At 40.2% G+C, this 13,074-nt stretch overlaps 1 protein-coding gene across 1 annotated transcript in view; it reads right to left on the bottom strand.

The window, feature by feature from the left end:
* The window catches only part of LOC103514594 (jmjC domain-containing histone demethylation protein 1-like), a 41,347-nt gene extending 33,046 nt beyond the window's left edge, over positions 1 to 8,301 (bottom strand). Inside the window, exons 1-2 of the mRNA XM_026827521.1 lie at positions 7,963 to 8,301; positions 4,569 to 4,838 (exon numbers count right to left, since the gene is read on the bottom strand). Of these exons, the coding sequence (XP_026683322.1) occupies positions 4,569 to 4,655 (87 nt within the window). The 5' untranslated portion in view covers positions 4,656 to 4,838; positions 7,963 to 8,301. The remainder of the gene's footprint in view (positions 1 to 4,568; positions 4,839 to 7,962) is intronic.
* Positions 8,302 to 13,074: the final 4,773 nt, after the last annotated feature.

Below are 13,074 nucleotides of genomic sequence, written 5' to 3'. Positions count from 1 at the left end.
AATAATAATAAAAAAAAATACAATACCTAAATAAAATAATAATAATAGACTCTTGAGTGGAAGGTAACCACTAGGCGAGGTTAACGCCGGAGGCGTTTTCTACCACCTAACCCTTACAGCTCCATTATTATGTGGTCAAAATCTCAAATAAAGGATAAAATTGAGGATAAATGGGGATAAATGAGGATAAAAAAAAGGTTTTTGATATTATGTTCTGTAGGCGGGATCAGCCAGAATACCTGAGGAAATGAAAAACACCTTCTATTAGTAGAAGTAGTTGCCATTAAGTAATGAATCTTATATTATAAAATCAAGATCCATAATAAAATAATAACTCAAAAGGTGTGATAGAGCAAACTGTAACAACTTCGAAATAACAACCGCCCTGGCCGGGATTTGAACCCAGCACCAATAGGAAAAGCTTAAAGGAAGGCTAAGAGAAGGTTTTTTTTAACCACTAGGCGAGGTTAACGCCGGAGGCGTTTTCTACCACCTAACCCTTAGAGCTCCATTTTTATGTGGTCAAAATCTCAAATAAATAAGGATAAAATTGAGGATAAATGAGGATAAAAAAAAGGTTTTTTTTACGGTGAGTCCAACTTGAGAAATTTTAAACAAAAAATCTACACTGAAGGAAATTTGCTCAATACATTTTGGACCTGATCGGGCCTTTAGGGGCCCACAGGAACCGTTTTTGGGTTCTACAGTTGACTGACTTACTACTAGGAGAGACTTGATTATTGTAAAAAAAAAAATCAAGTAAGTAGGTGTACTACTTCGCGTCGCAAAAACCATATCTCGTGGTGGAGACACCAAAATCAAGAAAACGTACCATCATATTTTTCGCAGAATTTCCTCACACATTCCCTAAAAAAATAATAATAAAAAAAATCTTCCTCTTCTTCAATTCCAATGAAACAAGAAAATGGATTTCACACCACCACACACCAAACTTCCCTCATCAGACAATCAACGCAATTTCTATGGGCAGCTTCATCACCACTTTATCGCGAAAAAGCGAGAAAAAAAAAGCAATAATGAAAATTTAAAACATCGCAAAATCTCACAGTATTTCGAAAATTTACGTTCGACAGTGTAAAGTTTTCGAGAATTTCGAGAGAAAAAATAAGAAATAATCTTTTTTTTTTCGATTGTCTCGATTTTTAAATATTTTTTATCTCTCGCGAACTTTTGCTACGTAGGCAAAGAGCGATGTCTGAATCACGACTAGTAGGTAAGTTAGTAACATACAACATAGCAACTATAGTATGGTACATATAGGGAGCAATAGCAATTCTAGCAAAGAGCAAAATAACGTGAAATTAGCATTGACAAAAAGAGTACTCCTACTTGAACTTGGCGAGAGCTGAGCGAATGGGAGATAAAGTAATTATTGTGGGGAGAAATGGGAATTTTTCGATTAATCGATTTCCGCCCAGGGCGGATTTTATCCTGATGGGATAAGGTTCGTTCTCGGAACGGCTGGCTTTCTCCTATCCTGTCGTCCTTCTCTCTTCGATTTCGGGACGATAAGACCTGAGCAGTTACAGTTCCCTCGGTCAAACCTTTAAAATAATAAAAAAATAATAATAATTAAGTAGCTATAGGTACATAGGAATATTTGCAATAATGATAAATTCACTATCACTACTCATCAATAACATTCTCCTAGGTTGTTGTTTACTGATAACACATTCACACTATCATGAGGTCTGAACTCTGCACTGCAAGTAATAGTGCTCTTTGCGACGACAGTGTGAGCGGGATCCGAGAAAGCTTTTAGCTTTTTAGTCGTCACCGGCGTCACGCAGAGATAACAATGTCCCTTGTGACATGACGGCAGCGAGAGAGCTACGGAGTATTTCCGTACAAATTACAAAAACTTTATTTAGACTGTCAGCCGAGCCAGCGTAAAACAGAATACCTTTTTATCCCGCCCGAATGAGACTGAAAAGCCAGCCTAGTGAGCTTGGTTGGTAGCGCGTCTGCCTTGTAAGTACAAGGCCGAGGGTTTGATTCCCGACCGGGGCGGATTTTATCCTGATTGGATAATGTTCGTTCTTGGAACGGCTGGCTTTTTCCAACCCTGTCTTCCTTTTTTGTAACTCAAGAAGTTTTAAGAAAGTAAAAACTCCGAGGAAGAATTTTCAGGATGAATAATTGTAAGATGTAGACGTGTAGAAATAATCTGCTTTAAAGGAATGTACCTGTTGACATTAAATATTATTTTTATTTCACACCTGTTTTACTATTTTAGGCGAATACCTATCTAAAAGCAAAAATGAAGAAAATACGTAGGTTTGGAAGGATGAAAACTGAAAAGGTTTTAAGCGTGTAAATTTGTAGGAGAATGGATAAGTATAAGTTGTTAGTGGATGTGACAAAATAACCAAATTTCTCTTATACATATGAGATGGGGAAATAGTACTAGATTGTGTATCAGTTGTTAGTGGGTGTGTCAAAATAACCAAATTTCTCTCATACATACATACATATGAGTTAGGAAAGAGGACTAGATTGTGTATTTTTTGTTGGTGGATGTGACAAAATAACCAAATTTCTCTTATACATATGAGATGGGGAAATAGTACTATATTGTGTATCAGTTGTTAGTGGGTGTGTCAAAATAACCAAATTTCTCTCATACATATGAGATGGGGAAATAGTACTAGATTGTGTATCAGTTGTTAGTGGGTGTGTCAAAATAACCAAATTTCTCTCATACATATGAGTTAGGAAAGAGGACTAGCTTGTGTATCAGTTGTTAGTGGATGTGACAAAATAACCAAATTTCTCTTATACATATGAGATGGGGAAATAGTACTATATTGTGTATTAGTTGTTAGTGGATGTGTCAAAATAACCAAATTTCTCTCAAGCATATGAGAGGGGAAAATAGTAGTAGATTGTGTACCATTTGTTAGTGGATGTGACAAAATAACCAAATTTCTCTTATACCTACATATGAGATGGGGAAATAGTGTATTCGTGTATTCGTTGTTAGTGGATGTGTCAAAATAACCAAATTTCTCTCAAGCATATGAGAGGGGAAAATAGTAGTAGATTGTGTACCATTTGTTAGTGGATGTGACAAAATAACCAAATTTCTCTTATACCTACATATGAGATGGGGAAATAGTGTATTCGTGTATTCGTTGTTAGTGGATGTGTCAAAATAACCAAATTTCTCTCAATTTCTCTCAAGCATATGAGAGGGGAAAATAGTAGTAGATTGTGTACCATTTGTTAGTGGATGTGACAAAATAACCAAATTTTAACCAAAACGACCTAAGTGATCGAACGAACTGAGTTCAATATTTTAACTTCACGATTTTACTGACAATCCAAACAAAGGACTCCGAGGTGAATAAGGTACTCAAAAGTAAGACGGAAAATGATCTTCGCTTTGCTTGGAAAAAAAGGTCGGCAAAAGCAACCTCACAGAAGTTTATATTAACCATCTTTTTTATCCACTCGCTCTCTGTTTTATATTTATATCTTCCTTCCTCTCCCTCTCTGTGCTATAATTTCTCAGTCCATCCTCCCTTTTTATTTTCTCCTCCCCTTTTTCTCTATTCCCTCGCTTTCTTTTTAGCCCGTCCTTCCTTTATTATTACGATAGTAGGTAATAAAAAAAAGGTATAGGGACGGGCTATTGTATTTGCTTCGGTGTCTGTCTGTCAGTCTGTCTGACCCCATAGAAGGACTTATCGAAACCTAGTCGACCTGTATATCAAATTAAAGGTCTTTTTACCATCAGGAACACGAAAATGGTGGTGCAAATTTTGTCCAGAACAAAGGTACTGATTTTCTCTCATCACGATCGAATAAACTACGGGCTAAAAAATTCCCGGAGGGACGGGCCCAACTTGTTCATTCTCTCCTCCCATTTCTCTATCTCGCCTATTTTGTTGCATTTTCTTGTGGCTTCAATTTCCCTTTTGCAATAACAGCTTTCCTTATTACCTAATCTTTATTCTCTCTTCATTCCCTCTCCTCAATTTCTTCTTCTTACTCCTTCTAATCTTCGCCACCTCTCCTTCACCTCCTCTTCCTCTCTTCACCTTCCTATTATCCTCTTCGTTCCCCTCTTCTTCTCCTTCTCCTTCCCATGCTTCTTCTTTCACTTTATCCAATTTTATTTCACTGCAATAGTCTCACACTTTGTTGACTACACTACATTAGGTACATTTAACATTTAAGGTATTCGTAGAAGCTTAACTCATCCTTTAGGGCGATTGTGTATGGAACATTTGGGTAGGTCACACAGTGTTGAAATTGATTAATCACGTGAGTGATGTGAGTCCAAATGCAATCGAAGGTGCTACCCAATGGGAAGTGACAGCTAAGATCTTATTGTCCAGCTATGATCTTATTGGAGAAAGCCAGCCGTTCTATCCGTTTCCGCCCCGGGCAGGAATCGAACCCGCGACCTAGCGCTTACAAGGCAGACACACCACCCTCCAAGCTAACTAGACTGGCTTTTTAAACTTTACTACAGAGGATTTAGTCCAGTTTCTCGTCATAAAATTCTAGTCAGGGCTGATAGATATTGTTCAGATACTCACCGTCCGAGTTTTGTATTTCTTCCGCTCGCCATTTTGGGACGAGCCCGAGACATCTTCCTCTCCATCCCTGTCCATCTTACTGGACATGACTAACTTCTGTCTAAATAATGGCCAATGAGGCCAAGACTTTTTTGTTCACTGAAGACTTTTTTCTACTGATTTTTCTTGGTTTTATGGTTTTATATTGAAGACTGTTTTTTTAATAATAAACGTACGTTTCGCCGGGTATATATCTAGCAAATAAATATATACACATAATTGATCAAGTACCTAAATTATTTAATAAATAAAATTAAAATTTATAGGAAAAAAATCGAACTCAATTAAATTTTTCTTTTTCGCATCACCAAAGTATCCCAAGTAATTCGCTTTCTAAATAATTCGACTTGGCCGTCCATTTTCCCAAGAATTTGTGCGTCTTTTTTTACGTTTGAATGGAGGTACTTAGTGTTGGGAGGGGGGATAGGGGGGGGGGAGTCTCGGAAGAAATTTTCGAGGAATCATCAGGGAAAAAAAATCCTTCGACCTTGTGCAAAGCACAAAGTACGTGCTGACCTATTGCTTTTTACAATGATTTAAAATGGTTCGAGCCCTAAGAGCTTTGCCTGAATATCCAATTATATGGACATTTAAGTACAATGCCAAAATAGATTTTGTTTGGATTGGACCTTGCAAAGTAGTCCAAAAGATTACACCTGTTGTGTACGTATAAGAACCCCAAGCTTTCCAGTGGACCGCCCATTACACTAATTCTAATTAGGTATATGGACACCTATTTTGCAAAAGCTCAAAATACTGTTCGATAGTTTGCATCAGAGTTTTAGTGCCAAAACACGTTTTGAGGTCCCTAGAGCCTAAATCCAAAGTTTCAGCCATTGGTCCGTGTGTGTGTGTGTGTCTGTCTGTCCGTCTGTCTGTCTGTAAACAAAATATCTCGAGAACGGTAAGTAAGAGCTAGAGACTTGAAATTTGGTATGTATCTTTCAAATGTGACAAGGATGCGACACGAAACTTTTGGTTCAGACCGGTGCAACACTTGGCGGCATTTTACCGCTTTTTGGCGATTTTCGGTGTAATTTAACAATGTCTCGGGAACGGTATGAGCTAGAGACTTGAAATTTGGTATGTAGTTCACAAATGTGACAAGGATGCAACTCAAAACATTTGGTTGAGATAGGTGCTGCGGTTGGCGGTATTTTGACCGCTTTTTGGCGGGTTTCGACCGTTTTTTGGCGGTTTTCAGCTATACCGACTAAACGGTTAGAGATATTGTAAAATTTTAGGGTATAAGAACAAGAACACCCAAATAATAAGCATCATTCATTAGGATAAGGAAAGTCGTGTGATGGTCACACCAGATTTCTATATATTAGATGAGTATCAATTTTACAATCATCATGCCCACCACACAATCATCATGCCCGCCATCGCGATCTTACAGATCTGGATCTATCAGATAGGCTGAGCATGAATGGTGGAAAAATATAGACCTAGGTCTGTCAGACAGTCTGAGCGTAAGTGGCAGGTAACAGACTGATTTACTGCAGACTTGGAAAGATGGACTTTTCATTTCAGCCCAATGCCCCAAATGATACCAGTAGCCAATACATCATAGATAGAAAAACAAGTATCTTTCACTGAGATGGGTGAGTAGAGTACATATGTACATGTAGGTACATATTTCAGGAAACTGACCACTAGAAAATTGACCACTGCTCAAAGAGAAACTGAAAATTTTCCATTAAACAGATTGGTCAGTTTCCCAAAAGGTCTTTCACTGAGATGGGTGAGTAGAGTACATATGTACATGTAGGTACATATTTCAGGAAACTGACCACTAGAAAATTGACCACTGCTCCAAGAGAAACTGAAAATTTTCCATTAAACAGATTGGTCAGTTTCCCAAAAGACACCGGAGCCCAGTACTGCAGTAAAACACAAGAGAAATTAAGGAAAAGAGAAGTGCCAGAGAAAGACACCACGACACCCCGCCAATGCAATGTAGTGAAACCCCCTAATCTCCTTTCAGTTTCACTGCATTAGCGGCTTGTTTCACTGGCACAGATCCGGAGGCCGCCAATGCAGTGAATGAGAAGTCAGATTGGAAGAAAGAAGAGTGCAAAATGCAAAGAGAAGAAAGAAAGGTTTATTAAGGAAAGATATTACTTAAGGAGTGCAGAAATGAAAGAAGCAACAGTGAGATTGAAATAAAAAGAAGGTAGCGTTAGAAGGGGAAAGAATAAGGACACGAGGGTAAAACAGGATTTCGCATCTTTTTCGGAGCTATAGATAGACTTTGTGTGGGGAACTCTTTAATGGGAAGAGTTATTTTTAGAGGATTGTACTTGGGTATTATTTTTTATTACCCAGAATGCCTATTTATTTTTGTAAATGAAATGCATCCCACATATTTATTTTGAGAGATAAAAGCTAGGCACATATACGTATTTACTTATTAGTACAAAATTCTTCTAGGCCTAACACAACAAAGCAACTTGTGTTTTGGTCGTGAAATCGATTTGACATTTGACGATCTCTGGATTTCAACACAAGATTTATTTTCCGCTCAGATCGAAAGATTAATCGCACCATTTTGCCCGGTCAGTTTTACGTCCACACAAACGATTTATCGTACGATCAAATCCTAAGAAAAAATAGTAGCGTCAGTACCAAACTAGAGGAGAATACGACCAAAATAAGTCCTAAAAAAATATCAATTTAAAAAAATCACCTTGAGGTTAAATTAGCATCCCATTGGCCAGTATTTAAAGTCCTAAAAAATAAATCGCCTTGTAAATGCAAATAATGCAAGTGCCCTATCCAAAACAAAGAAAAAAAAGTTCCCCAATCCCCCCTCACTGCAGACTGCAGGTGAACTTCTGAGTATAAACGGAATGTACTTCGCTATGAATGTACACAGCATTCGAGATTGCCCATTGCCCTAGACTGCAGATGCTTTAACAATCAAACTCGACCGGAGAAAAGAACGAAGTATCTCGAAAATAACACAGTCTAAACTCTGAAATAATGAACGCCGAAAACGCGTTCTCCCGACGAAATATTTTCGAAAAAAAGGCGAATTATTTGGGATAACTTTGTTGCTTATTTTCGGGTGAAAGCCTGATGCCGAAATCCACGAAATGGATAAAAAGTAGCGTCTCGAACACTTTGCCACTCTAACAGAAGAGTAAATAGACCTCAAACAGACAAGACTGTATCTTAAGCACGCCGAGAATGACGTAATTTACAACGAGAGGAAAATATTTATTTTTTTAGATAAAAAAGTAAAAAGATCAAAAAATAGGTTTAGAAATGGGAAATCAAAAAACCCTAGTAAAAAATCACACCTCACGATTTAAATCAAGGAAAAATCGATTTTCCAAACTGATCAAACCTGGAAATCCCTCAACGAATTCTTGAAAGGCGAACCGAAAAGCTCGACGCAATAGTCGGGAACTCCAGGTCGCCAACACAGTCGAAAAAAATCGTTCTCAGAAGCAACAAAAGAATTCCGCGCAGGCAGGAGAACGAGAAAAAAAATCGAACGGGCGATCTCTCCACGTCAAATGGCCAAGGCAGACTGAAGCACTAAAGCAGTTCGTGTGAATGGTGAAGTACAGGCGAATATCGAAGCTTTGGCCTGAACGAGAACTCCGAACTCTCTGACGATGTTCGCGGAATATCGCGAAGTATTCTTCCCGAACGTGTAGACGCGAGCATTTCTGGCCTGGTTTTGTTCTGCTTGCCTCGTTTGAGGTTTGCCTGCTTCTGAGTTTGGTTGGAGTTGCTTGGGCGAGCATTTCTGGCCTGGTTTTGTTCTGCTTGCCTCGTTTGAGGTTTGCCTGCTTCTGAGTTTGGTTGGAGTTGCTTGGGTTATTGTTATTGTGTTGCGAGCTATGGCGAGAGAGTTCTACGGAGTTTCGATACTAGATGGCTCTGTGGTAGTCTGTTCTGAGGAGGGGGCTGAGGTGAGCGGTGGGCAGGGCCGTACACAGGAGGGTTCATCCGGTCCTGTTTGGCTGGGGCGGCCGAGCTCAGGCTCTTCAAGAGGGAACGGAACTAGCAAGTTTTATCGGGTTCCTTTTGCCCCGGGGTGGGCTCCTCAAGAGGAGAGGTGAGCGGTGGGCAGGGCCGTACACAGGAGGGTTCATCCGGTCCTGTTTGGCTGGGGCGGCCGAGCTCAGGCTCTTCAAGAGGGAGCGGAACCAGCAAGTTTTATCGGGTTCCTTTTGCCCCGGGGTGGGCTCCTCAAGAGGGATCGGAACTAGCCGTTTTTTTCCTCCCCGAAAAAAGAAAATCGAGTATCTAGTATTAAGGTAGAAACACACTCCATTACGTGCGTCGCGTCACGTGACCTGATAGTAGTGTGGCTGTCCTGAACGAAATTACCTACAATATTACGGAAATCCTTTGAACTACATCTTTCGGACTCCCCATGACTGCACGTGGCGTGAAGGTAGTGTGTTTCTACTTTTATTCTTTGTGAAAATTACTATGAGGAGGGACTGAGGGCCCCCGGTTAGTCAAGACAGGCCCTGGCGTTTGAAAGGAACTGCGCTGAGTCAGGTCTGTATCAATGGCAGTAATGGTATCCTACAATGTAGAGTGGAGGTCAGGGCCAGAAGCCAAGATAAGAGGGGGATATGAATTCGGAACTAGATGCCCATCCACCTGATTTCATATGTGATCGCAATCACTCACGTGCCAATTCGGGACTGATTGACTTGGGGAACTTTTCCTAGACCTATTTTCATTGAAAAGAGAAGACCAAAGACGGTATCTTGAAGACAACAAAGTGAGCTTTCAGTAGGTACAAAAAAGTTTCGAATTTAAAAAAAAAAAATTAAAATATTTAGAAAAGGCTGTCAGAGTAGTAGATTCGTGATTCGCAATTTTAACTTGAGACCTAACATAATTTACTTAAACACAAAATAACAACCCAAATATAATGTAGATTTGTACAGTAATATTATTATGTTGAAACGAAAGAACAGGGGAATATGAGGGAGTGAGAGATAGAGGTAGGTACCTACCGAGAGTACCGAGTGTGAATAAGGGTGCATGAGTGAGAAAGATAAAGGGTATGAGTGAGTGAGAGAAAAAATTATGAGCGAGTGAGAGGAAAGTAAGAAAGAATATATTAAATTGCTTAGGGTATGATTCTTAAGATTTTAAGGTCCGAGGACCTTAGAACTTAGAGGGTTCCTTCAACAACTATTAAAGACAAAAGCACCGCATGTCCACGCGATCACGAATTCCCCATGGATTACTAAAGTTAAGCAACGTGACGCGTGGTAGGTATTCGGATGGGTGACCATCGGGGCAATCGAGTGCTGCTAATAGCTTTTCTCAGTCCCACTCGGGCTGGAGGGAATCATCTGACTAATCGAGTAGCTTGTCGCCAAATGAAGGGTAAAAATTCCGTCACTAAAAACCTTCGCAGTTAGGTATACCAGTGACATTAAAAGATCAAAACCCTTGAAAAAATCTAGGGGCCACATCATTTGACTCCGAAGATCTTGGGGCCACATCATTTGACTCCGAAGATCTAAAGCCGGGGTGCTACGGTAGGCGGACTGCTGATCCCATACTGAGTAATCCTCGTCATTTGAATGTCTATCGGGGCGGTATTATCGTACAGGGAGGGGGCTTGGAATATAATGCCGCACGTTCCTAGAACGCAGGCCGCGGTAAAGACGCACAGGAAGAACCGGTCCAGAACCATCGAGACGTACTTCCAATCCTCGACGATCTGGAAAATAGGGGCGAAATTTTCAGACAAGAGGGTAGAAAAATAGAGTAGAATATACCTACCTTGTTTATCCTTTTTTTGGGTTTTTTTTTTTTTTTTTTTTTTTTTTTTTTTCAATAAATAACAGTTCTTTTTTGCCTGAAATAATCGATTAATAATCGATTGATCGATTATGAAAAATATTCGTAATCGATTATGAAAAATAATCGAAACTGTCCATCACTACTAAAAAGAGAACCTTTCAGTTCGCGATGGGTCACAGAAGTTGAGCGACGTTTTACGTGGTTCGTATCCGGATGGGTGACCACCTGCCTGCCATTCATGGAAAAGGCTACAATAACAATGTGTAGACAGATAGGTAGCCGCCAAAGTACATGAAATTGGGTGTTTCTATTGTTCAATCTAACGCGCTGGCAATCAAGTAAATTTTTAATGAAATTTTGTTCTTCCACGGATTTCTAGGACAACAATTTTCCGTCCGTGAAAATTTCAAATTAAATTTTGCTTTCCACGTAGGTAGTGTACCAACAGGACTATTTTTCTCTATAAAAGCAAAGTTTCGCTGGGGAAAACAGAGGCAATAATCAAATTAAATGAAATTGCATAACTTTGATGATACTGCAGAAACCACAGCAAAGGGCTTGCGGTTGACACGAAAAAGGCCTCTTGTTTATTACTATTAGGCAAGTGCAGTTCCGGCCCTTTCCATATATAGTAACTTCATAGTGGGCCTAGCTCTCACACAATGAAGATCATCAATTCATCATAATAATTATCATCAACTAGCCGAAATCCGTCGCTTCGCTCCGGATTTCTGCTAGTAAATCCTTAAGGCATGGCCGTTCATTGCCTTGTAAGCGCTAGGCCTCGGGTTCGATTCATGCCCGGGGTGGATTTTATCCTGAATAATGTTCGTTCTCAGAACGGCTGGCTTTCACCTGTCCTGTATTCCTTCTCTCTTCGCTTTCGGGACGATAAGACGTTAGCAGTCACAGTTCCTCCTAAGAACCCTTTTTTTTTAGAGCAGGCAGAATCACTGAGTAGGTAGAACGCTGGTTGCTTTAAAAACACAAAATGTGTTCACCTGTTCACGCGTCTTTATTCCTGGCAGTGTGACGCACGACCCATTAGGGTCTCTGCTAGAGCGATCTCCCCCTCTTCACATTCATATCGAGATAATATACCTATGTATTCTAATTTCAAACAGTTCGTTCTGTTCAGTCTGGCATCCTCTCATCCTATTACCTCTCAGGAATACAGTGCTGCCAAATGAGGGACCTCCTGTGCCCGAGCGGTTAGGATTTTCAACTCAGAGGTGCTAGGTTCGAATCCTGGGCCGAAATTTTCTGACTAAAGTTTCCGTTCTCGATTTCAACGGGTTACTTTCTGGTGTTTTCCTGTTGACCCAGCTCTTCAATGAAAAGTATTGTGTCTCTTATGGCCCATCTGTTGAGGGACATAATACGAGATGGGCATGCTACGACACAGACAACAAGCGTCTAATGTAGCAGTTGTTTCATTGCAACTAAATAAAAACGGCTGTGAAATATTGCGAGGAACTGTTTCAATTCGATTTTCCCGGGGGGGGGGAGGTCTTCAAAAGATATACCTCGCTAATCACCAGGCCAAAAAAAAGTAGCGTATTGGGACATTTTTTACTTTCTATTACCTACTAAAGCTAAAGCAACAGTAAAAACGCGGGGACTTTTTCTCTCACAACAGTTATTCCGTCACAACGGCAACACTGTAAAGCAAGGCTGTGAGCTCAGAATTAATCATGGTATACTGGTAGATTGGTACAGTATACATATTGTTAGTTAGTCAGCTCAGTGCCAGGCAGTACTGCTATGATTGCTACGAAGTACGAACGTTGTTGTTCTCAGAGGTGTGCGAAGTGCGATCATTCTCTCGTATTAAGCGATGACTCCGATGAGATCGTAACACGTAATCGGTTGATTCATTCGGTTAGGAACTCTGTGGTCAGATTGGTCAAGGGCATTAACCTTGAAGGAAGTGCCGGGTTCGATTCCCGATCGAGAGGAAATTTATCGATATTTATTTATTTACACAAACGGGCGGACCTAAAGCCAGGCGGACATGAAGTAAATTCGTGAGGGCGAAACACAGTTAACAATTTGGCATCTTCTAATAAGGTTTATTAACCTACATCAGGCAAAGGAAGGAGCAAAATGAAGGTAGAAACAACACCGAAGGTTGAAAACAGGTTTAGGAACGTTCCGAGGCCAATGAGCCTTGGGTTGCTCCTTTTTCAGACTTTTTCCAGCCTAGCTAGCGCGTCTGCCTTGTAACCGCTAGGCCGCGGGTTGGATTCCCGCCCGGGGCGGATTTTATCCTTAATGTTCGTTCACGGAAAGGCTGGCTTTCTCCTATCCTGTCTTTCTTCTCTCTTCGCTTTCGGGACGATAAGACCTTAGCAGTTACAGTTCCCTCTGTCAAACCTCTTGAAGAATAGAAAACAAAACGCCTATGATAAACTGTGCAACGTATTATCCACACTTGGACAGTATTTAAAGACGATAAGACCTTAGCAGTTACAGTTCCCTCTATCAAACGCCAACCTCTTGATTTTATTTTACTTTTACATATTTATTATTATTATTTTATTAAGGAAAGGCGACTCCATGCCAACTGACGTGGGAAGTAGGGAACGCATATCTTTTTTCCCCGCACTGGAAAAAAAAAATTCCCATCACCACACAGGCATAAAACACGCACACAAAAAATCCCTCTACC

The sequence above is a fragment of the Diaphorina citri genome, unplaced genomic scaffold, assembly GCF_000475195.1.
Source record: "Diaphorina citri unplaced genomic scaffold, Diaci psyllid genome assembly version 1.1 scaffold1176, whole genome shotgun sequence".
Lineage (NCBI taxonomy): Eukaryota > Metazoa > Arthropoda > Insecta > Hemiptera > Psyllidae > Diaphorina > Diaphorina citri.
This window is presented reverse-complemented; position numbering and strand designations above follow the sequence as displayed.